At 42.7% G+C, this 27067-nt stretch overlaps 1 protein-coding gene across 1 annotated transcript in view; it reads right to left on the bottom strand.

The window, feature by feature from the left end:
* ADAM22 (ADAM metallopeptidase domain 22) overlaps positions 1–27067 on the bottom strand; it is a 210753-nt gene that overhangs the window by 105821 nt on the left and 77865 nt on the right. The window contains exon 4 of the mRNA XM_039524310.1: positions 5757–5823. Within this exon, the coding sequence (XP_039380244.1) occupies positions 5757–5823 (67 nt within the window). The remainder of the gene's footprint in view (positions 1–5756; positions 5824–27067) is intronic.

Raw genomic sequence — 27067 nt, 5'->3', positions numbered from 1 at the left:
TCTTTCCCCCCCCCCCCTCATCCCCCCCTCTAAAACACTGTCAGCAATGACGGAAAACCAGAACATTTTCTTCAGAAAAGGAAATTTTGGTTAGGGGATCACAGTTGTTCTGCCCAATTCTACAAAGATCATAAGCTAGAGCAAGCATCTGTCCACCCCCTTGGCATGTCCACATTCGTAACATTTTTAAACGATGACTGCGTATGCAGCTGCATTCCCATAGCGCATTAGCGCTCCCATCTGTTTCCTATATTGCTGATGACAGCAGTGGCAATATCTGCTACTTACACTGTGCTATGTGATGTAGGGGAAAGAAGAAGCTAAAGAAAGCACTTCACTGTTCATAAAACGAAATATTTTAAAACCAGACTATCCTCACCACTCTGTCGAGTGCCAGGTAGGGAGAGGGATTTGACAAGGCCATTTAGTTGCCTTTGTAATCTGGCTAGAGCTCTATTTTCTCATCCAACTTCCCCAGAAATGAGAGGGAGTTGACAATGAAGAGTGAGGTTTTTCTCTTGCCACCTCCTCTTAGTTGGAAGAGAGGTGGAGGGTCTCCTCTATCCTCTCCCATCACAGGAGAAGGGAGAACCAATGATGGAGATGGATCTTCCTGTAGAAGGAGCAGAGGAGTCCCCTTGCTGAAATACCTATTCTTCTCCCTTCTGGCACTGCTACCGGCTCCACCAACTAGTAGTATTTTCCCCAAGCGGAGTAGGAGCTCCACGCCGTGCTCCCTTCCTGTCACAGCAGCTGGACCATGGCAACTTTAATATGTTCAGGGCCTTTCATATTTGCAGTAGGAAACAGCAAGATGTACACCAGACTCAGTCTCCTTATTATGTAACTGACAGCCTCAGAAATGGAGCTGGATAGCTTAGGAAATGGCACATAGCAATGTGGTTTTTATTATGCAATTTATTTTTGTTGCAAGTCTGGCTCTTTCAGTAGCTTTTTCTTTTTTAACAAATATTTAAGTAGTCTGTGTGATCCCTTCATTCTTGTTGTTGTCTATGTTTTGACTGGTTTATTCTTAGAACAAGCACCCTTTTAGCAGGATTTTATGACACAGTAAAACAATCACAGAATTTTAAAGTATTGAATCATCATCATGTAAGGAGTCTATGTCTGTATATGTATTTTGAGAACAGTTTGAACTACAGAGTCCAGATTCCAATATGTATGATAAACATTTCTCGACTTTTCCTCTGCTTCTTTCTCTTTCAATATCTTAAGGACCAACAGCTTACTGGTCACGTGGGGTCAGATTTTCACAAGAGCCAACAGTTAGATTTTCAAGTGCTCAGCACACAAAATTGGGGCCACATTTTTTTTCAATAGAGCTCTGCACCTGCTCCTACTGAGGCACTGAAACGACAGCCAGATTTTGAAGCATACTCAGCACTGACATACCCAGCATGCTGAGCTGTCCTGAAAATCTAGCCACTTATTTTGATACCTAAATCATAGAATATCAGGGTTGGAAGGGACCTCAGGAAGTCATCGAGTCCAACCCCCTGCTCAAAGCAGGACTAATCCCCAACTAAATCACACCAGCCAGAGCTTTGTCAAGCCTGACCTTAAAAACCTCTAAGGAAGGTGATTCCACCATCTCGCTAGGTAACCCATTCCATTGCTTCACCATCCTCCTAGTGAAAAAGTTTTTTGGAATATCCAACCTAAACCTCCCCCACTGCAACTTGAGACCATTATGCTGTCATCTAGTACCACTGAGAACAGTCTAGATCCATCCTCTTTGGAGCCCCTTTTCAGGTAGTTGAAAGCAGCTATCAAATCCCCCTCTCATTCTTCTCTTCTGCAGACTAAACAATCCCAGTTCCCTCAGCCTCTCCTCATAAATCATGTGCTCCAGCCCCCTAATCATTTTTGTTGCCCTCTACTGGACGCTTCCCAATTTTTCCACATCCTTCTTGTAGTGTGCAGCCCAAAACTGGACACAGTACTCCAGATATAGGGGGGAATGATCATGTCCCTCGATCTGCTGGCAATGCCCCTACTTATACAGCCCAAAATGCCATTAACCTTCTTGGCAACAAGGGCACACTGTTGACTCATATCCAGCTTCTCATCCACTGTAACCCCTAGGTCCTTTTCTGCAGAACTGCTGCCTAGCCATTTGGTCCCTAGTCTGTAGCAGTGCATGGGATTCTTCCATCTCAAGTGCAGGACTCTGCACTTGTCCTTGTTGAACCTCATCAGGTTTCTTTTGGCCCAATCCTCTAATTTGTCTAGGTCCCTCTATATTCTATCCCTACCCTCCAGCATATCTACTACTACTCCTCCCAGTTTAGTGTCATTTGCAAACTAGCTGAGGGTGCAGTCCACGCCATCCTCCAGATCATTAATGAAGATATTGAACAAAACTGGCCCCAGGACCAACCCTTGGGGTACTTCGCTTGATACCAGCTGCCAACTAGACATGGAGCCATTGATCACTACCTGTTGAGCCCGACGATCTAGCCAGCTTTCTATCCACCTTATAGTCCATTCCCAGCCTATACTTCTTTAACTTGCTGGCAAGAATACTATGGGAGACCGTATCAAAAGCTTTGCTAAAGTCAAAGAGTAACACATCCACTGCTTTCCCCTCATCCACAGAGCCAGTTATCTCATCATAGAAGGCAATTAGGTCAGTCAGGCATGACTTGCCCTTGGTGAATCCATGCTGACTGTTCCTGATCACTTTCCTCTCCTCTAAGTGCTTCAAAATTGATTCCTTGAGGAGCTACTCTATGATTTTTCCAGGGACTGAGGTGAGGCTGACTGGCCTGTAGTTCCCCAGATCCTCCTTGTTCCCTTTTTTAAAGATGGGCACTACATTAGTCTTTTTCCAGTCATTCGGGACCTACCCCAATTGCCATGAGTTTTCAAAGATAATGGCTAATAGCTCTGCAATCACATCCACCAACTCCATTAGCACCCTCAGATGCAGTGCATCCGGCCCCATGGACTTGTGCTTGTCTAGCTTTTCTAAATAGTCCTGAACCACTTCTGTCTCCACAAAAGGCTGGTCACCTCCTCCCCATGCACCTCCCTCCTCCATACACCAGGAAATTGTCCCCTACACTTTCCAAAAACTTCCTGGATTGTCTGTGCTGTATTGCTCTCCCAGCAGATATCAGGGTGATTGAAGTCCCCCATGAGAACCAGGGTCTGTGATCGAGTAACTTCTGTTAGTTGCCGGAAGAAAGCCTCGTCCACCTCATCCCCCTGGTCTGGTGGTCTATAGCAGACCCCCACCACAACACCACCCTGGTTGCTCACACTTCTAAACTTAATCCAGAGACTCTCAGGTTTTTCTGCAGTTTCAGACCGGAGCTCTGAGCAGTCATACTGCTCTCTTACATACAATGCAACTCCCCCACCTTTTCTGCCCTGCCTGTCCTTCCTGAACAGTACTCCAGTCATGTGAATTATCCCACCAAGTCTCTGTTATTCCAATCACAGCATAATTTCTTGACTGTGCCAATGGGAGCTCAGGGTTTTTATTTATTTATTTTTTTATTGAGAATCTGGCATTAATTGTGGCTGATGAGCTCTTTTGAAATGTGCGGCCATCAGACTGGTTCTCCCCCTTGATTGCAGCTATTAAATGGCAGTAAAGGAGCTAAAACTTCATTTTAAATGCTGGGATTACTTTTCAATGGTGCCATTCTGAGCCTTGCTACAGGTTGCAACACAGGGTGAAGAGCAGCCTCGCCAAGGCAATTACTTCTTCTGGGGGAGGAAGGGCAGGGAAGGCAGCAAGACATGGAAAGTTGAAGTAAGTCACACTAGGAAAGGGGCTGGTGCAGGTTATTTTCCATACACACACACCCCAAGGGAGAAGAAGGGACGAAACTGTGATGGTCTGATTCACAACCAGTCTTGTCTTCTGCTCCTGGGGCGATGAAAAAATGTGCTGCTCCTTACTCAGAGCATATTTCAAGGTGCCAATCTAGCTGAAGGAAAACAATTGCTGAAGCTGCTACAGAGATGGTGCACAGTTGCAAATGGAAGGAGAAGTAGTCCACGTTAATGGGAAGAGTGGCTTATGAAACACACTCAATTAGAATATGATCCACACTATGAAAATCAATAAAAATCCTGTCTGAAAGCCCCAATCCTGCTACGTCTTGCTCATGCAAGTACTCCTTATTTGCCTGAGTAGTCCCATTGACTTCAAAGATATTACTCACTGAAGTAAGGATTACTCATGAGCAGGGCCGGCTCCAGGTTTTTTGCCACCTCAAGCAAAAATAAAAAAGAGCTGAAGCAAAAAAAAACAAAAAACAAAAAAACCTGGAGTGCCGCCCGTTGAAAAGAGCCACCCCCAAAGGGCCAGAATGCCACCCCTTGAGAAATGCCGCCCCAAGCACATGCTTGGAACACCGGTGCCTAGAGCCGGCCCTGCTCATGAGAGGGGGATGCAGGCCTTGCGGGCAGCCAAAAAAATGTTTACGTTTGCCAATTTGTATATATTTCCTAACACAGAGAAATGGATTAACTTTTTTTAATTAACTACAACTGTTATCTTGTATTTCTGCTTTGAGTCAAATTTTGGATTACAGTCAGATTTTTTGACTGTACAGTATAGCACAGACTCATTGTGAAAATGATCTTTACAATAAATGAACGTGTGTTTCTTCATGTTCAATTTGGCACTGCATAAATATAAACTATGGAACCAAAAGTATATAATATATATGAAAATTCTAGGAAAGGGTAAGATGATTACTAAGTAGTTGAAGTGGACAAATACTTCGGTGTGTTCAGTTGACCAAATTTTTGCTTTGCCCTTTCCTGCTTTTGCTGTCACATTGCAAGGGAACATTTAATAGTCTTAAATTCAGGAGGTTTTGTTTTTCACAAAACCTAAATTTTGGGCCACATGTGACTTGACAGAGTCCTTTAAAAAGAGCTACTATTATGACCCACTCTCACCGCTATACATGCTGTGTACAGTCTACGTTTATTTTATTGCCGTACTTCCATGAGATATTGTCTATGCACCAGAAGACTCTTTCACAGCAACTCTGAGGAGATAGATGTAAATACTGATTTAATTGTATTCTTTCTGAAATTACTGATGGTTTTGTAAAATCTAATGTTAAGTACAAACGTACGTAGTACCAGCATATTTGAAAATACAGCTGGCACATTCAGAGAGACAGAGAGGGTCATCAGGCTGGCTTTCATTGAATTAGTATAAACACAGAGAGAGAATAGAAATTAACATCCTGCAGAAAAGGACCCAGACTGGCATATTTCTTAGGAGACAACTATAACTATATTTCATGGGCATTTCAACAAACCTTTTACAAAAGGAACCTGCTATTTCAAGATGGCGAAATATTTGGAACTACCGTCCTATATAACTTGCTATACTCAAGTATATGAGGAAACCCATAAAAACAGCAATCCTGGCCTTTTAGTAAGTTTATGTAATGTATCATTACGTAATGACGTAAAAGAGTCATTGTTGCACTTTTGTTGGTACATACATATTTAGAACAAAGGAAAGTAAAACAAACTATAGCATATACATTTCTCATAAGTATAATTTTGTCATGAATATTTATGTAATGTAAAATAAAAAAGAAGCTTAAAAATTAGACGAAACAAAACTTGCCTGACTCATAGGAGGAATTTATATTAAAATCCGAATTCACTGGTTACAGTGAAATCAGGGAGTGTCCATTAAACAAACATTTAAAAAAAGGGGGGGACCCTCATAACCCCAAGCAAACTCTTACTTTAACTTCCACTGTCTTTCCTCCATGCTCGATATGCCTCTCAAGGTATTCTGAAGACAGCAGATCACTGCAACAACAGAAAAGGAACCATGAGTATTGAGTACATACACTTTTGCACATCATCTCAGCTAGGCTTGATTAAACATTTACATTTGAAAAGCACAAAAACAGCAGGATACCTTCCCTGGCATGTTCCCAAAACTCACTGAAACAATTAGCTACAGCAGAGTTGCATTTTGTGCGTGTAATAGATTTATATTTTAACACAAAAAGGTGAGACAGTCTAGGCTGAGATTTTTTGATCCAATGCCTCAAAAATCAGTCACTGATAGGCTGTTGACATCTAAAAGTGGGTGCGCAAAGCTGACATGGAAAGGTTATTACATTTTTCCATACATTAAAGGGCAACCATATACTTTCAATCTGATTGATTTTTCTGGTTTACATGATGAGAAAACAATAAAGAACTAAAGTAACCTCTCCTTTCAAGAACACACTGCAAGTCACCTCGATAACAGATTACATTTGAACTGAACAAAATATGGCAGCTGCCTTTAGCAGACCCCAAGAAAAGTAATGGTTCAGTATCAAGAAAAAAAATAATACCCATGTGCACCATAAAATTGAACTCAGAGTCAGTCTAAAGCAGTAGGTAAGATCATAATGCACAGGGGATTCCAGCCAAGATAAGGTCTGGCTATCCTGCCTGCTTTTGGCCATTCCACTGAGATAGACCAGGCTTTTGTACTGGTTTGTTGACTAGCTGACAGAGTGTCACTCTCAGACTCTTGCAGTAGATCTGTCTCAGAGCCATTTCTTCACGCTCACTTTCTCCAGGAGTTCCAAGGTTTTAATCCATATTATTTAGCTAAATGTCTGTAGGGATATTGCTAAGCAAAACTTCAGGGGTGAAATGCTGGCCCAGTCAGTGGGAATTTTGCCATTAACTTCTGTGGGGTCAAGATTTCATCCCATTGCACAGTGCTAAGTAGATTAAGGAACAATAACAAAAATACAAAGCAGACATTGGACTAAGGGCAAGAGAGTGCACTCAGTACCTCACGAGTGACTTAGGATCCTGGAGCCCCTCTCCCCCATGGAGTTCCCTCTTTCTAATGTCTTTTGCTTTCTTTCCTTATGCCACCTTGTCATGATTTTACACATGCAAATCAGCCACTTGTAGAAAGCTCTAAGGCCCAGATGATGTTTTTCTGACTACATCCCTTCATGGTTTAAACCTTTGGGGAGAAATGCTCTCTTCTAAAATATGTTTAATCCATGCCTGCTAAGGTAATATATGATATTTCTTATTGCTTGCGGCCTGTTCTGTCTAGCAACAGTTTATCCTTTCACTGGGTTACTAAAAACATCACTATAACCAAAAGCACAAACTCTACCCTCAATATCTCCTGTTCAAATCCACTGATGTTACAGTTGTATCTGTGTTACTGAGGTCCACAGAGATCTTTGTGCTCTACAACATACAGAACATGATAAGGTCCTTTCCCCACAGACTCTATAGTCTTACAAGGCAGAAAACAAAAAATACACCGAAACCAAACGCCATAAATTGGAGGATGTGTAGGAAGTTTTTTGGGAGGAATGGGGGGACTGATAGTGGGTGGGTGACAGTATTATTATTATTATTATTTTTTAACTGGCATAGGGTATTGTGGCCTTCACAGAAGATGTCAACATGACCTGTCTGCCCCCTAATTGTACCACTATAAAATTATAAACATAATTTCCCACAAAGAATGCCTTATGATAACATATTTATTGATAACTATAACACAGTGCATGGGAAATAGCACAAAACACCAACATATGCAGTTCTATTTTCACCTTCAATAATAATGAAGCATGTAGCTTTGGCTAAAATAAAATAGTTATTTCAAAAAACATACAATGTAAATTCCTAGCCAATACCAGTGGAATTAATAATTGCCTAAGTAGCGTAAATCGGTGAGTAATCGGCAATAAAATAATTTGTATTTCAGCTGGAATAAGTCTCATGGTCTTTTATCTATACAATAGTGTTGCAATAAAAGCAGTTTGGTTGACAGTCTCCCCATCCCAAAAATCGATTTCTGCTGGCTTAAATATTTTTTTTTAACCATGCAGATGCTATAAATGAAAATCTGCATCTGAATACAACAACAAAACAATAAACAAAATCTCACAAGTGCTAAGGACATAGAAAATTATGGTGACAAAACACCTATGAGCATAAACTAAACAAGCTGTGATATAATGTTTTCAGAACTATAAGCTCAATCAGTAAGATGAACTCCTTGAAAAGGAGCGAGCAAAAAACTCCATATGTTAAGTTCTAAAAAAATGTTTCACAAGAAACACATGTGAACTATGACTCTGACAATGAGAAAGCAATTACGATAATGCCAACAATCTGCTTTTGGAGTTCTTGTTTCTTATAAAAACTACAAGAGGAGGAAATGGTTATTTTAAAAATGTACACAAATAGAACAGACTAACCACCATCTGTTTACAATACCACCATCTTTTAGCACTATTTTAACTCCAAGTCATATCAGTGATTCCATATGGACCAAGAAATAAGCCTGATGTTTTACAAAACAGAGATGGAGTCCCTGCCTTGAACAACTTACATTCTTAAGAGGTCAGATTGCTGCTACCCTTCCTAGCCAAGTAGTCCCAGTGATAGAACACAAGGAAACTAGAAGGCTCAGGGAGTAACATTTGAGTGGGGTCCCACTTCAGGAAAGCACCCTTATTCAGGACAGCACATAAGCATGTGCTTCAGAGTTGTCTTGAATAGGTATGGACTTAAGCATGTACATATATGATTTTCCTGAATTGAGGCCAGGAATAGGAGTCCACAGAGAATAGGTAGGATGTAAAAAACAAAAACAAAAAAAACAGTCAGTTGGATATTTAGTGGGTGCAGAGAGTATGAGGGAGAAGAATCTGCTGTGGAGAAGTAAGTGGGTCAGAATTAAGTCTGGAATGAAGATCATGGAGAAAAGAAAGTAGAATATAAAACAATCAGGTTGGAAAGACGAGGAGACAAGTCCACAGAGCTTGATTCTGGAACAGACAAGAAGACAAGGAATATTTCCGAGGATGGAAGAAATGTGTTCCCTTTTCCAGGTGTAAGGGGTGGGGGGGAAACTGGATTTTGAACAAACTGAAGACTCAGGAGTGGAGATTTAGGGAGAGCATAAAAATGGAATTACAGCTTTCCAGATGTCTGGACCTGAATGGATAGAAGTTATGAGAACAGAGATAGCTGTTCTATGTAGAAACAGTAGACAGAATTCCAAACCTAAGAGATGTGGAAGCACAAGACAGCTCAGAATCATAATCCTAAAATGCAGTCTTGTGTCTGCATATGATACATCAGTGTTATAGGTGAGAAAAATGACTGAATTTACTGTATCTGCTATTATCAGGGGGGGAGGGATAGCTCAGTGGTTTGAGCATTGGCCTGCTAAACCCAGGGTTATGAGTTCAATCCTTAAGGGGGCCACTTAGGGATCTGGGGCAAAAATTGGTCCTGCTAGTGAAGGCAGGGGGGTGGACTCAATGACCTTTCCAGGTCCCTTCCAGTTCTAGGAGATTGGTATATCTCCAATTATTTTTATATTACCTGTCGCCCTTTTCCATTGTACCTTGTGGAACATTTTTGTGAATGTTTTTTTTCTGCCTTTTCTCTTTCTTTCTTAAAGTTCATCCGTTTCCACAGTCCTCCATCATGTGTACCTAAACATTCAGTAAAAGACTTTAATGAGAGTTTAGCTTCAAGTCAAACACAGTTCCTGACAACAGGATCAAATATGAGATCAGATATGAGATTTGAGTTGGGAAGCTTTTACAAAAAGGAAAGTGGTAGAGTTTTGGTTGAAATGCTCTTCCTAACAAATTAGTAGATAGCCTTTCTGGACATGTTGGATTCGAGGTAAGTTACACAAAGTAGAGGTGTTGAGAAAATTCACACAACGAGAAAATGATGAAAGGCCCAAAAGATTGAAAGAGAAAAGGCTTCAGTATCACTTGCATTGTAATGATAAGCCAAGTTGAAGAGATTGTTTCAAGGGCTGAACCCTTCAGAACACTGGAGTGGAAAGATCTGTGCAAGAGGAGTTCATACTGCCTGTCACAAGAAGTAGCTGATGGAAAAGTAAAGATGTAACTAAGTGAACAAAATGGTTTTGACTCCAACCCACTGAAGAAGGCCACAATCATCATCAACTGTATCAAAGACAACTGAGTTCAAGAAAAATGAGGATCAGGGTACGTCTACATTACGGGATTATTCCGATTTTACATAAACCGGTTTAGTAAAACAGATTGTATAAAGTCGAGTGCATGCGGCCACACTAAGCACATTAATTCGGTGGTGTGCGTCCACGGTCCGAGGCTAGCATTGATTTCTGGAGCGTTGCACTGTGGGTAGCTATTCCGTAGCTATCCCATAGTTCCCGCAGTCTCCCCCGCCCCTTCGAATTCTGGACTGAGATCCCAGTGCCTGATGGGGCAAAAATCATTGTCGCGGGTGGTTCTGGGTAAATGTCGTCAGTCATTCCTTCCTCTGGGAAAGCAATGGCAGACAATCATTTCGCGCCCTTTTTCCCTGGATTGCCCTGGCAGACGTCATTAGCATGGCAACCATGGAGCCTGTTTTGCCTTTTGTCACTGTCACCGTATATGTACTAAATGCCGCTGACAGAGGCGATTCAGCAGCGCTACACAGCAGCATTCATTTGCTTTTGCATGATAGCAGAGACGGTTATCATTCGTTCTGTACCGTCTGCTGCCATTGTAAATTGGCAATGAGATGACGGTTACCAGTCCTTCTGTACTGTACTGTCTGCTGCTGTCATGGGTGCCCCTGGCTGAGGTCGGCCGGGGGCGCAAAAGACAAAAATGGGAATGACTCCCCGAGTCAATCCCTCTTTTGTGGTATCTAAAAATAGAATCAGTCCTGCCTAGAATATGGGGCAAGTGTATTAGAGAACCACTGTATCAGAGAACCAGAGAGCACAGCCGCTCCGTGTCAGATCCCGCAGAAATGATGAGCTGCATGCCATTCGCAGGGAGTGCCCCTGCAACAACCCCACCTGTTGCTTCCCTCCTCCCACAGCCTTCCTGGGCTACCATTGCAGTGTCCCCCCATTTGTGTGATGAAGTAATAAAGAATGCAGGAATAAGAAACAGTGACTTGTTAGTGAGATAAAATGAGGGGAAGGCAGCCTCCAGCTGCTACGATAGTCCAGACAGGACATTAAGCAGTGTGGGGGAGAGGAGCTCAGCATCCCGCTGCTATGATAGTCCAGGCAGTACAGAATCTTTTCTTTACACATGAAGGGTGGGGGCTGATGGAGCTCAGCCCCCAGTTGCTATGATGAAGACGGTTACCAGCCGTTCTGTACCATCTACTGGGAATGACCGGGAGTTTTTTACCCAGGCGCCCCCGGCCGACCTCACCTGAGGCCAGCCAGGAGCACTCACGGGCTGATGATGAGGATGGATACCAGTCCTTCTGTACTGTACCGTCTGCCACCAGGCTGATGATGATGATGGATAGCAGTCATATTGTACCATCTGCCACTAGGGAAGGGGAAAGAGGATGCTGCAGTTCACTGCCGCAGCATCGCGTCTACCAGCAGCATTCAGTAGACATAGGGTGACATTTAAAAGAGTCAAGAGACGATTTTTTTCCCTTTTACTTCTGGGGGTGGGGGTGGGGGGTAAATTGACGAGCTATGCCCTGAACCACCGCGGACAATGTGTTTGACTCTACAGGCATTGGGAGCTCAGCCAAGAATGCAAATGCTTTTTGGAGACTGCAGGAACTGTGGGATAGCTTGAGTCCTCAGTCCCCCCTCCCTCCCTCCATGAGCGTCCATTTGATTCTTTGGCTTTCCGTTACGCTTGTCACACAGCAGTGTGCTGAGTCCCTGCTGTGGCCTCTGTCTGGAGATTTTTTTAAAATGCTTTGGAATTTCGTCTTCTGTAACGGAGCTCTGATAGAACAGATTTGTCTCCCCATACAGCGATCACATCCATATGGTCCATGCTGGAGCTCTTTTTGGATTTGGGACTGCATCGCCACCCGTGCTGATCGGAGCTCCACGCTGGGCAAACAGGAAATGATATTCAAAAGTTCGCGGGGCTTTTCCTGTCTACCTGGCCACTGCATCTGAGTTCAGATTGCTGTCCAGAGCAGTCACAGTGGTGCACTGTGGGATACCGCCCAGAGGCTAATACCGTCGATTTGCGGCCACACTAACCCTAATCCGATATGGTAATACTGATATTAGCGCTACTCCTCTCGTTAGGGAGGAGTACAGAAACTGGTTTAAAGAGCCCTTTATATCGATATAAAGGGCCTCTTAGTGTGGACGGGTGCGGCGTTAAATCAGTTTAACGCTCCTAAAATCGGTTTAAACGCGTAGTGTAGACCAGGCCTCACAAGAGAGAGTCTGTTTCCAACAAGAGAAGAGTATTGTAAAAAAGCAGTCTTAGTACCGTGAAATAGGCAGCATACCAGCTGGTAGTAAGCAGGGGTTTGCTGTGGGAGAGGTGATGGAAGGTGCATAGCTATTGAAGGAGTAAGTATAGAGTGTGATTTTTGAGACGGGTTCAGGGTGTGGAGATTCAGGGCACCAGGGAAGATAACAGTGGAAAGGTGGGTTGATTATTGCCTTGACTCAAGGGCCAAGAATGGGGAGACAAGGCAAGAGGGAACAGAAATCGAGGTTTTTCTCTATGATTAATCTAAAATTAAACCGTCCCAGATAGTCAGTGCACAGGGATGATACAGTTGCTGATTTGTAGGTTTGCTATATTAGTATGGTTTCAGTATCAGCCATGAAACAATAAAAAAAACAGTGATTTACAAAATGACTGCTTCTGAAGAGCCACTAGGATGGCACATTCCTGCATCTGACTGGCTGGAGCATTCAGAATCTCTCATCCTTATGCCTGCTTTCTAGGTCCATCCACCGAGTCTTCTGCTTTCCTCTCATCCCCTATTCCTCCGTGCTGTTCAGGAAGGATTAGCTAATTCCAAACTCCATTGAGAACGTCTGTTTATCACATTATATTTGTAAAGCTTTCACCCCAATCTATATCCCCTTTTCACAATTACTAAATTTATTTTTCAATTGATACTTAATTTAATGGAAATAGCTATTAATTTAGCCAGATGGGTATCTAGAGAGTATTAGCCTGAAAGAAGAAACAGTTCTACATCTCTGAAGCAGTATCAGGAAGTGCAGGACAGGGCTCTATGGGAAGCACTACTGTTTTGAGGTGTCTTTGGGAGATGTGTACATTGGCCATTTTGAGAGGAATGAAAAGGCAGTTTGAAAAGTACATGTATGTTCTCACTTGCAGAACTTCAAGCTGCTCTTCACTTTCCAAATACTCTGGCCCTGCTATTTTCTGCTACTAAAAGCAAAACTTTTTGGGGTGGGGGAAAAAAGGGAAGGTGATTCCACATACTCCATCACCTCTTCCATTTGGGTGTTAAAAAACAAACAATTACTCCAAAAAGAAATTAGGGATGTATGAATAAGTTGAGTCCTCAACATATCACACACAGATCCTGTCCAAACTCAGCACTTTTCTATTATTATTGTTAAATCAAAAAATGTAGCACAATATGAACCTCAGCTAATGCTTCTAACACATGCTAGTATGTCCCTGGGATTTCCCTCTCCAGTCCTGACTCCTGCCTCCTTCTTACCTAAAAATACACTCTGGCTCCATTGATAGCCTGGGAGCTAACTGACCCCACCTGCCAATATGACTCAACAGTAATTACCTTGAATCTTACTGCAGGATTTCAGCATGTGATCTTAGAGTGGCTCACGAGAGGAGCTCTGGAATCCTAAACAGAGGAGCTCTGATCTGCACGGGTGGCGATGCAGTCCCAAATCCAAAAAGAGCTCCAGCATGGACCGTACGGATGTGATCGCTGTATGGGCAGACAAATCTGTTCTATCAGAGCTCCGTTACAGAAGACGAAATTCCAAAGCATTTTAAAAAAATCTCCAGACAGAGGCCATAGCAGGGACTCAGCACACTCCTGCGTGACAAGCGTAACGGAAAGCCAAAGAATCAAATGGACGCTCATGGAGAGAGGGAGGGGGGACTGAGGACTCAAGCTATCCCACAGTTCCTGCAGTCTCCGAAAAGCATTTGCATTCTTGGCTGAGCTCCCAATGCCTGTAGGGTCAAACACATTGTCCGGGGTGGTTCAGGGCATAGCTCGTCAATTTACCCCCCACCCCCACCCCCAGAAGGAAAAGGGAAAAAATCGTCTCTTGACTCTTTTAAATGTCACCCTATCTCTACTGAATACTGCTGGTAGACGCGATGCTGTGGCAGTGAACTGTAGCATCCTTGGCCCCCATCCTTGGTGGCTGATGGTACAATATGACTGATATCCATCGTCATCATCAGCCTTGTGGCAGATGGTATAGTACAGAAGGACTGGTATCCGTCCTCATCATCAGCCCATGAGTGCTCCTGGCTGGCCTCCTCGTCATTCCCAGTAGATGGTACAGAACGGCTGGTAACCATCTTCATCATAGCAACAGGGGGCTGAGCTCCATCAGCCCCCGCCCTTCATGTGTAAAGAAAAGATTCTGTACTGCCTGGACTATCATAGCAGTGGGATGCTGGGCTCCTCTTCCCCACACTGCTTAATGTCCTGTCTGGACTATCATAGCAGCTGGAGGCTGCCTTCCCCTCATTTTATCTCACTAACAAGTCACTGTTTCTTATTTCTGCATTCTTTATTACTTCATCACACAAATGGGGGGACACTGCAATGGTAGCCCAGGAAGGCTGTGGGAGGAGGGAATCAACAGGTGGGGTTGTTGCAGGGGCACCCCCTGTGAATGGCATGCAGCTCATCATTTCTGCGGGATCTGACACGGAGCGGCTGTGCTCTCTGGTTCTCTGATACACGGGTTCTCTAGTACACTTGCCCCATATTCTAGGCAGGACTGATTCTATTTTTAGATACCACAAAGGAGGGATTGACTCGGGAAGTCATTCCCATTTTTGTCTTTTGCGCCCCTGGCCGATCTCAGCCAGAGGCACCTATGACAGCAGCAGATGGTACAGCACAGAAGGACTGGTAACCGTCATCTCATTGCCAATTTACAATGGCATGGTAGACTGTACAATATGACCGGTAACCATCTCTGCTATCATGCAAAAGCAAATGAATGCTGCTGTGTAGCGCTGCTGAATCGCCTCTGTCAGCGGCATTTAGTACATATACGGTGACAGTGACAAAAGGCAAAACAGGCTCCATGGTTGCCATGCTAATGGCGTCTGCCAGGGCAATCCAGGGAAAAAGGGCGCGAAATGATTGTCTGACGTTGCTTTCCCAGAGGAAGGAGTGACTGACGACATTTACCCAGAACCACCCGCGACAATGATTTTTGCCCCATCAGGCACTGGAATCTCAGTCCAGAATTCGAAGGGGCGGGGGAGACTGTGGGAACTATGGGATAGCTACGGAATAGCTACCCACAGTGCAACGCTCCAGAAATCGATGCTAGCCTCGGACCGTGGACGCACACCACCGAATTAATGTGCTTAGTGTGGCTGCGTGCACTCGATTTTATACAATCTGTTTTACTAAACCGGTTTATGTACAATCGGAATAATCCCGTAGTGTAGACGTACCCACACAGACACACACACCTCTATCAAACAACACCCAGAGAAAACCCTCCACCCACATTGTTCTAATTCCTGGGCAGGCTCAGATGGACCTTTGCTCTAGGGCAGTGACATATGCGGGTGTTTTGGTGTGAGCAGGGCCGGTTCTACAGTTTTTGCCACCCCAAGCAGCTCACCGAATTGCCGACGCAGAGGGCAGGGGCAGTCCGTGTGCCCTTAGGGTGGCAGGCGCGTTTCCGCGGCTGCGGCAATTCGGTGACAGCTTCTATGTTTAGCTGAAGCCGCTGTGGACAGCTAAACATAGAAGCTGCTGCCGAATTGCGGCCACTGCGGAAACGCGCCTGCCGCCCTAAGGGCACACGGACTGCCCCCGCTGTCCGCGACGGCAATTCGGCGCGCTGCTTGGGGGCAAAAGAACAGGGACTGCTGCCTCTTGCAGATTGCCACCCCAAGCACCATCTTGGAATGCTGGTGCCTGGAGCCGGCCCTGGGTGTGAGGCCCTTTTTTATCCCATAATTTCAATGATGTTTCGCCCAACCCATAACAATAATGAGCATATGGTAAATTTTGTGGGAAATTACTGAAAAATTCTGCACATAAAATAGAATACCTAGTGTCCTTCGTTTCCAAGAAAAACACAAGAGCTAATATTTTTGTACTGTAGGTACAGAGAAAAAAGATCTAGTCATGGACTGACTTTAATATACCATAGCATTTTTCTTTTAACTATTATCTTTTATGAAATCTAAATATAGTTTCCAACACAATAAAAGCAAGAATAATGCTTTCAAAGCTACTTAAAGTGTTATTAACCATTTCATAATTATATTTTTAAAAGAAAGACCCTTTGTAGAATTAGTGCTGCAAGGTGCATAAATAAGTAGTTAATTTTTCTGCTGATACAAGGATTGTAACTACAGCTTCCTTCTTCATGCCATAAAAAGACGTCATCTACTTCCAACACAATGGATCGGCATCACCTCATGTAGAAATTCTTTGCAGTAAACAGGAGGCACTGATGCTGGAGATGCTCTGAAACTAGAATACGAATAATGGGCTGAAGATGGTATTAGATATCAACCTTCATTGGAAAGGCGATGAAGTAAGGTTTCTCTTGCTCTAACTTTCATGATCCTAAGTCTCAGGGCTTGCCTACATGGCAGAGTTACTCCCTGGCAAGCCAGGGCGTGAAGCCACATCACACCAGCTTGCCGCATACACAGTAACATTCTCTGTGGACTCTGCTACAGCCCAGTGAGAGTTCTGGAGTGCAGCTTAGTGTACAACACCAGGACTTCCACTCTTCTGGAGCAATGTCCAAAGGGGATGTTAGTGCGTAGCTAGCTAGTGCAGTGTAGATTCACACCCTAGCTTGCCACACAGTAACTTACCATGTAGACAAGCCCTAGAAAGATGAAAGCAGCCTGGGTAAAGGACAGGTACTCTGTTGTTACTTTACCCCTATTTCACAGTACAATAGCAATGGCAACACCAGCATCAATACAGCTTCACACTGTTTTTGTTTATGAATAATTTACACAAGTATATCTTCATGCATTTTCATTTTTTACTGAAATTTCTGAAGAAAGCCTATTAAAATGAACAGATATTTTTAGACTGCATTTGCACCTCTACTACAAAGTGAAGAGAGCTTTAGCAATGCCATTCTGTCCATGTGTCAATGTTGGAGGTGTTTCCTTTAAAGTTTGGGTGAATATAATTAATTTTAGTGTTTGAGCAAATTAATAATACTGGTGGGAGGCAAGCACAGAGCAGACATGCTAGACACATTTCCCACACAGCTTTCCCAATGCAGCTCCATTCCAGCCTTTTCTTGCAATAGCAGAAACTACCTCCCTTGTTGTGGTTTTGTGATGTGGAAAACATTTTCCTGAGTCAAATTTATTTCAGTTGTGATGTAGGGTGCATTTAAATCCAGATCACCATACTAAAATGGTTGTATGTTGATCTACTTTAGTTCAGTAGCATCAGTCAACATTTGGTGCCCATTGCCCTGTCATGAATCAAACTAATTTCAGATTAAGGTATGGTACCATAGTGCCAAATATGAAATTATATCCCAAAACACTATGTTAAAAGATCATTAAGGTTTCAAAACCAAACACTGAAAAGTTAGAAAATGCCAGACTTAAGGATGCACAGGCAATCTTCATTTGGCCCTACTGTGCATATCCATTATGATACAAACTTTAATTACATGATCACATACTCTGTTTATCGCAGGACTCCTGTCTCACTCGGTAAATGGGTAGTTATTCAATATTTCTTGTTATCCCCATCTTACAATGTGCGGCCACAGAGCTTTTTTAATTATACGCTGTACAAACCCGGTATTGAATACAAAATTATTCATTTCTCCCTGGACATTTCTATGGTGCTCTCATTACCAGATCTGAGAATTTCACAAATATTAATGAATTTATCTACACATCACCCCTGTAAGAATAAGTGGTATTATCAGTATCATAGATGGAGACTAACGCACAGACAGATTAAAGCCAAAAATGTCAAAAACATCCACTAGTTTTGGATGCCCAACTTGAGATACCTACAGCCTGATTTGTCAGAGTATTTAGCATTATATAGCAGTTTGTATGTTCAAAGCACAGCTCCTATTGACTTCAGTTGTTGCTGTAAATGCTCAACACTTCTGCAGATCAGACCCCAGGGTGTCACTCACACTGAGCACCCAGATAATGAGGAACACACAGCTAGTGGCCAACTGTGAACATTTTGGTTTATGTGGCTTGCCCACCATCATACAGGAACTCTGAGGCAGAGGCAGAGGCAATCCAGTTCTATAGCGCAACATCCAACTGCCTCAGTCACAAAACTGCTTCCTGCAATCCCTTGCTCATTCGCTACACTCCTTCTACAACAAATGAGAAGGGTTTCTACAGCCTCATTCCCTACATGACCCTGACTCATTCCCAGAGCTCCGTCCCTCCGATGGGAAAAATAGTATGTGGTCAAGCCATTAAAGATTGCATCATAATTCATACACACAAGGGGGCAGTGTTATAACCCCTCTGTCCCCAGGTTCACCCAGCTCCTCTCCCTACCCCCCCTCCTCCCTTCTCCTCCTATCCACTCCTGCAATATCTTGGCTCTTGCCCCCTCCCGTTCTGTTCCTATTCATCCTTCTTCCATTCCTGGGGTGGGGGTGGGAGGAAAGCAGCCCCCTGCCCGTATCCCTGCCCAGGGCATAGGCACATTGCGGCTCCGAGGTGTCCCTGGGTCAGGGGAGAGCTGCGCTGGCAGCTTTGGTGAGCCGGTGTCATGGACCCTCCACTTGCACCTGCCCTGGGTTGGGTGGGGCCTTGGGAGAGAGAGGAGAGGAGAGGAGAGGAAGGGGATGGGGTCTGCTTGGGCAAAAAGTGGGAAGGCCCTGGCCTCCCCTGTTCCGGCTCCACTGGCTTCTATTCTCCTACCCTCTAGGGCGACCAGATGTCCCGAATTTATAGGGACTGTCCCAATTTTGGGGTCTTTTTCTTATATAGGCTCCTATTACCCCCCACCCCATCCCGATTTTTCACATTTGCTGTCTGGTCACCCTACTACCCTCTGATTCCATTCCCTCTCATTTTCTGCTCCCCATTATCCCTCTGCTGCTCCCTTCCCAATTCTCACCCTCTGCATTCCAGTGTGGCTGCTTGCTTTTCCTCCATGCTGTCTGGGTACCATCAGCAGAAGAGGCATTGAGAGCACACAGGAGAGACAGGCTTCTTGCTCCTACTTCCTGTACGCTGTATCCAGCACCACAACAACCTGTGGCAGCTAGGAGCAACAATTGCCAGGAAAATCCCACTCAGCCCCTGAAGCCCGGGATAGAGAACACGCTCAATGGCTCTATGAGAATGGTGCATGAACAGTCCAATCAATGTGTAGAAACTGGTAAGGGATGAAGCATGCTCTGTGCAGATGGAATGTTCAAAGAATTTAGCTGCCAAACTTTAACAAGTTTCTCCTGCACATTTGCAAACTGAGATTTTTAGTTTTTTGGCTAAATTTCACAGGGGTAGCAAAAGGCACATGCCTGACACCAGGGCAACCTGTCTGCCAAATTTCAAGTTTCTGGTCCAAAGCACGGAGGTTATAGATCTTCTTAACAAAACTGTTGTGAAACATTTTGTAACATGAGTAAAACAATGTATTTTCCCCTAATCTTATTCTCAGAAACAGCTGGATCATTTTAGCTCAAACCTTAAAAACAAAACAAACAATCAAACAAACAAACAAACAAAAAACAGCCTGAGACAGATGCCCAACATGGAAAATTTCAGCCTAAACAGTTAAAGTTTGGAAAAATTATATTAAAAAGCTGAAAATGGGGTCTTATAATGGAAAGTCTTGGGTACTGAACTATTGACAGCACCACCAGCTAAAATACGTACCATATACCAGATCCTCTGCACGAATCAGCATGATGTCAAAGAACAAAATGACCATGTATTTTCTTGGATATTGTGTATTCTTCAAATAAAAAATTGTCATTAACATACATGAATTGAAAAAATATAATTCAAATTATGGAGACATTTATCCTTATTAATGTCAACCTAATAAAAGTATTGTCTTGATGAATATTTGAAGGGTTTCAGAAATTAGATGAAACCAATGGATTTCTAAGTACTGTCATCCTCGTGGGGAAAAATACTCCTAATCGTGCAAAATGTCTACAGCACTGGACCAGAAAGGAGGGGAATACCACTTACCAAAAGAACAAAAGCAAAGTGCACCTTTTGTAACACTGTAATTTGTTCTTTCAAAAAGGACTTGTATGCTAATAGCATAGACGTTTTTCTGGGTTAGAAGTCGGTGCTCCCACTCATGATATTTGGCAGTTGAACCATTGCCAGAGTTAGTCTGCAACAACGCAAACAAACCCTCAACTTGTCCACCTTAACACATGCATAAAACAGATGGAAAAGGGTGTTGCTTGAAGGAGCGATCCAAAGCAGAGTGGAGCCATAAACTGTCAGTCTAGAGACATTGCAAAATTACAGAAAAAGTTGAAAGAGAAAATAAAGTCACAGCTGATCTTAAAACGGAATGAGGAAGCACGAGGACATCAGTTTAACTATATAATCCAAAGGAGCTAGAAATGGAGAGCAACACTAATAATTTAACCACAGAATCCAGAATATAACCACAGTACCCTGAGTATAAAGCCATGAATCTTGATTTAACATGTAGTATGTACACCAGAATAGGTAGCATCCAAAAAGAGAAATGCCAGCAAATTATGACTCTTTGATCTTACTTTTTGCTGTTTGGAATCTGGATGGTTTACTGAATGGGCAAACAGTTGACATGCTAGGTGACTGGCAGATTTGCTAGTCTCCCTATGTACGGGTTGACTGCTGGCAAATCACTGTCACCTTTTGTTTCCCTCTTAGGTACCATGAGCATATTTATTTGGTATTATAAAAGCTCTCATTCTATCTTAAGTCAGACACTAAAAACCAGAGAAAACAATTACCTCTTACTCTGGAATATATTTAAAAAAGAAAAATACCTGGCTCATTAACCAAATCACATGCTCAACAATAATCTCCACAACAGCAGTTGAAACAATGCTCCACAGGTACCCTACACATCATGAGGATCTACCAATATAAGTGCAGTGTTTTACTTATTCTCCATTGCCACATGGATTAAACTATGAGCTGATTCACACTGACAGAATTTAGTAGTGAAAACAACTTGAATCCTTGGGAAATCAGAATATATCCCTCTTTTATCTTGGTTATAGCTGGAGTACATTATAGGTTTCCTTTCACCCCTCCCCCCCAACCTCCAGTTTAAAGGGATATCTATATCCATTGGCCTCATGAGTCTTCATTCCCAAAATAATCCTCAAAGCAGAGCCAAATTCTGCACTTGTTTATACTGGCATACGTAATAGTAGTACTGACTTCACTGGGGTTACTAGGGGTTTAGAGCAGTACAAAGGAGTGAAGAATTTGATCCCTGGTCTGGGCATATTAGCCTTTTTCAGACACCCAGTTAACATGGCACAGAGTTTGGGGCAGAGAAGGTAGCACACAAAATCTTAGGCCTTGCAGCTGGCCCATTCAAATAGTTCTGCTGGTGGCTCTGATATGACTGAAGCCATGCTGCCGAAATCCACTCTACACACACACGGCTGAGGGGCATCTGCCAGAGAAATACTCTAAAACATACAAACACGAGTAAGTAAAAACACAATTGTATGTTGGTTCTTCCTTCTGCTGCTCAACTGTTATGCTTGTTTATTCCCGACTTCCATTTTCTCCATCATTTGTCTATTTCCCCCATTCTGTTCAGTATTTTCTTTGTCCCATTCATGTATTCTTGGCATGCACTGAATGAAGTCCTAAATTAGGACTAATCCCATTGCCTTGTTTGAAGAACTCGATTTTGTAGAGATCTCAAGTTTAGAAAATAGGGGCCTGTATACCAGGAAGTGTTGCACATTTCCTTGACTCAGAAAGGTGACTGAGCTGCATGTTACATGCGTGTTTACTTTAATGTACAATTGTTCTAACACATATTTACAGAATTTAGTACATTTTATTCAGCCTGCTCAACAATAAGCATCTGTAATTTTTCAATGTATCACATGATCAGTAGTTTAAATTTTAAAACTTATGGCGTTACAAACTCAAAAATTGATATAGAAGAAGCATTGAAGTGCATCCTGTGATGAAAAAATTATGGGAGTCAAAGTAGATTGCAATTTGGACTGCAAAGCACATTATTCTTTCCATGGTTCTTAGTTTTCACATTCCTAGAATCTGAATGACCACCTCCATTTTCCTCGCAGGAATGCCTCCCTCTGTGGGTGAAGTAATGCCTTTTGCTGGCAGCTGTGGGTCCACTTCTGTAATAGATCACGATTCTCTTTTCATCATACAGCAATTCATTGTGATTAGCATTTCTTCGTAGTCTGTCCTTATCCCTCATAGTCAATGTCTACATTCAAATTTGGCTTCCAAGCCACTACCCAGTATTCCTCTTCAACATATAAAAGCATCTTCCTCCATGCTTCAGCCCACTACTTCTGGTCATCACTTTTCAAATACTATATTGCATTTTCACCCAGAATTTAGTACTCATTCCATTTCCTTCAGGTCTGTCACATTTCCAATGACATCACAAAATGTATCTTGTAGGAAAAGAGTTAAAAGATGCAACCACCTCCAAAACTGAGTATGTAGGATTTGGTTTGATTCTTAATGTGTCCTATTATCCTCTGTCAACAAATCCTGTAGTTTGGCAATACACTTTATTTTCCTCTCAGAAGGCACAAGTGAGTATTTCTTCTAAGTAACCGAGGACTAAATTTTCCTCTTAGATAACTCTGCTCGGAGCTAATTTTTCCACAGCAGCCTTATAGCTGCCTCCTTGTTCATAAACACTACAACAGACTCTTTCATTACATGATCATTCATACAACATATATCCATTAATAAAAAAAATACTATATGCACATCAAATGGTGGGGAAATAATGCAGCTACTTTATGTATTATATTGTACTGCTGTGTAAGTCTGTAGAGGAAATGACAGTATTACAGACAGCATCAAGTACTGTGCCTCACAGTCCTCACCTTTTAAATTCTATATAGCCCTATCTGCACAGCACCTCATCACAGGGACCTCTGTAGGTGCAGAGTGCCACTGTGACTAGGTGGAAGAGATGGTGTGGTGGGGGCACAATATCATTTCATTTCTGGCACCATTCCCCTTGTACTCTACCCCTTTCACTTAGCCACAAGGCAGTCTGCCCGTGGACGCTCCCCGTCCAGAACCAAATGCTGACCAGGAGTTGGAAATACTGCTGAGTGACAAGGTCTGATATTGGAATAATGGACGCCTGCAATACAAATGAATCTATAAGGGTTCTGGCCAAATGCAGACACTTATGGGTGTGACTGATAACTGAGCATAGACTATAAAGTTGACTTAACATTGTGCTTCAGTGAGTGCTGAGTATGAACTCCAGAAAATGACACAAGATTTCTAAAAAGAATCTTAGCTTCAAATTTGCAGATGTCTTTTCATCGAAACTGATTTCTGCCAGTGTTTTAACAAGGGATGCCCAGAGATTCCTTCCCCTGTGATAAGCCCTGTGTCCCAGGGGTAAGTGTGCCAGAGAGGTGGGATGGCAAATGTGTAAGAGGTAAGGAAATCATTCCAGCTCTTCCCTTATTTTGGTGACAAGAATTTAAACAAGGGGCTCACCTGGGAACCCCCAAGAGCCTCCTCTAGCACATCACTGCTCATCGGTTTTAAAGGTGTTTTGGAGTCATTCATGCAAACACTAATTCCAGTAAGTGGCACTGCAATTTACACCGCAACTACTTACAACTTGACAAGAGCACAAGTCCTTGAACATTGTATTATCCTCGTCACTATGTAACGGTGTCATGCGTATCCTCAGTACTACACATTTGGAATCTTTCTCAATATTTCTACATGATTTATGTTTCTAAAACAAATCCCTTCCAATGTACCATGTGCTATTTATAATAAAAAAATTGAACTAATTTGAATTCAGTGGTTCTGTAGTGTAACAAAGTCGACAGTCAAGCACAGGGGAGGGGACTGTGGCATTCAGAACAAGGAAAGACCTTCAGAAAACTGTATATTATTTAGGAGAATATAATGCTAAGTTGAACAGTAAATTAAAATAACACAACTTCTAGTGATGCTAATGATTTTGATTTACTTTTTAAAAAATTAAAGGGGTAAAAAAGAGCATGAAAATGATAGTTTCCTCCTTGGATTAGATACGTGTCTAATGAAAGTACCCATTTTATTCTCATCCATAATCTTTTTGTAAATTAAAATAAAATAAAGAGAACCACATTTACAGAATTGTTTCTAATGGCTCAATCCTCACATTGCAGTAACTGGATGTGCTCCTATGGGTAAGGTTTGCCCATGTGACTAAAGCTTTCAGGATTTTGCCTTAGTGTTGGGGTGGTCAGAACCAATATGAAAATGAATGCAGCTGTGTCTTAATGCATAAACATGTAAATTGGTGTGCATTTCCCCAGCAGTCTTTTGATTTCTCCCCTAACAACAGCACATAGTTAATAATGTTTGGGATGGGGCAGTGTCATCTAAAACTGCCCCTTACCATACTCTGTTTATAGCTGTTCGAAGGGAAAACAGTTAAATTGCTGGGCAAATCTAAGGAAACCTTAATAGGAATAAACAACTTTTCCTTTTTATAGCTGTGTGGATTGCAGATCAATGTTATGATGAGCTGGAGATGACAGTACGCCAGAGCAGCTAGGGAAGTAGAGCATAAGAATAGATAACGTGATGCCTGGGACACCTCAGATGCCCTAAGAATGTGTTCTGAAGGATGTTCTCTCTAGATTCCCAACTGGCATCCTCCCATCTTTTCCCAAGAGACCAAGACTAATGTTTTCAACCTCAGGTGCTTGAAAATATGAATGACGATGCCAACTTGGGCACCTAAATAAGACTTGGGATTTCCAGAGGTGCTGCGCACTCATTGTGTCCATTGACTGAACAGGAGTTATTAGTGCTCAGCAGCTCTAGAAATCAAGCCTCTCTTATTTAGGAGCCTAAATATGGATGTAGGGTGCCTAACTTAATGCACTAGAATTTGAAAATTTTGGCCAAATTGCATTACGGGAAAGATTCAAAATGTTCAAAGTTCAAAACTGGGACATAAATTCAGTTGTGGAGATGAACCCAGCAGAGACAAATGAGCTTCATAGGGAGCTCATTCAGGGGGAGTGCATGAGAGAGACAGATTGACTGTACAGATAGTACACACCTTGCAGGGTGGATAGATTTAGTGTCTTCTTATATTCCCATGTGGTTCCCCTACAAAACCCAGGCTGTGTGCGCTAGTTGAGAATTTCAGTTTATAGCAGTAGAGCAAAGTTCTGCTATTTTTCCTGCTAAAAGGACCCTGCAGTTATCCCTGTCCTCAGAAACATACTGAACTACTTTGCAGCTTTTTTGTAGTATTTTAAAGCAGTGGCTCTCAACCTTTCCAGACCACTGTGCTCCTTTCAGGAGGCTGATTCATCTTGTGTACTCCAAGTTTCACCTCACTTAAAAAGTACTAGCTTACAAAATCAGACATAAACATACAAAAGCATCTCAGTACACTATTACAGAAAAATGCCTTACGTTCTCGTTTTTACCATAAAATTATAAAATAAATTGTGTCTCCCAGGTTGAGAAACACTGATATAGTATATAGAGCAGTACAAACAAGCCATTGTTCATATGAAATTTTAGTTTCTACTGACTTTGCTAGTGCTTTTCATGTAGCCTGTTGTAAAACTAGGCAAAATATCTAGATGAGTTGATGCACCCCTTGGAAGAGCCTGTTTTAAAAAACATCTGGCTTTCTCCTTATTTAAGGGCACAGTCTCTTTCATGTACAGATGAAAAATGTGTCTACATACCTACATGATCAAAGTAATGCACTTAAATTTTTTAAAGCAAATTTCGCTTTGAAAAAAGGCATACTGCAGCCTTCCTTGGTGAAGTAAGGAAAAATTAAACAGAAATAGTCCAAACATTTTTTCTATTTGGTATCACAGTATTTGCCTTAAAATCTCCCTTAAATAGAGTCTAATTTAACTGCAGGAATACTTGCAAACTACTCAGATGCTGCAGTGCATTTGACTCAGAAGATCTTATTCCAGATGTCTAAGTGGAAGAAAAAAAATTGTTTTGTTTTTAAGAATAAAAATACATCTCTCAGATTGATCCTGCTTTCACTGACGTCAAAGCTCCACACTGATTTTTACTGCTTCTTTCTTACAACTCAGAACCTGATGTGCTTGACAAAGTTAAATAATACATTTCCAGTGTTAAATAATATATAATAGCACCAGGAAGGAGGCATTAAGGACAACAGCATGACAGGAAACGTGTTTTCAACTTGAAATGACCTGAGTCAGAGGCAGGAGATGAAGAAAGGCTGCTCCAGGAGCAGGAGCTGCACCAAGGACAGAATGAGACTGTGTAGAAGAACAGAATTTATACTTTAATCCTCAGTTTCAATTTGCTCCTTCAAGATATTGACTGTCTCAACTCCCATGTAAGTCAGCAGAAGTTGAGGGCACTCAGCACCTTGTAGGATCAAGCCCTTTGAGATGATCAGAGAAGCCACCCACACAGGGGCGGCTCTAGGAATTCCACCGCCCCAAGCAAGGCGGCGCGCTGCGGGGCGCGCTCTGGCGGTCGCCATTCCCGCGGCTACGGGGGACCTCCTGCAGATGTTCCTGCAGAGTGTCCGCTGGTCCCACGGCTCTGGTGGACCTCCCGCAGGCACGCCTGCAAATGCTCCACCGGAGCTGCGGGACCAGCAGACCCTCCGCAGTCATGCCAGCGGGAGGTCCGCCGGAGCCGCCTGCCGCCCTCCCGGCAAAATGCCACCCCAAGCGTGCGCTTGGCGGGCTGGGGTCTAGAGCCGGCCCTGCACCCACACCAGCTTAATTTAAGCTTATATGTATGGTACTACAAAAACGGTGTCCTTAAATGTTAATGGGTATTTCTGCCTAACTCAGTCTATGCCTTTTATTCTCATTCACAGAAAACAAAACAAAACTAAA

This window comes from Mauremys reevesii, linkage group 2, assembly GCF_016161935.1.
Source record: "Mauremys reevesii isolate NIE-2019 linkage group 2, ASM1616193v1, whole genome shotgun sequence".
Lineage (NCBI taxonomy): Eukaryota > Metazoa > Chordata > Testudines > Geoemydidae > Mauremys > Mauremys reevesii.
This window is presented reverse-complemented; position numbering and strand designations above follow the sequence as displayed.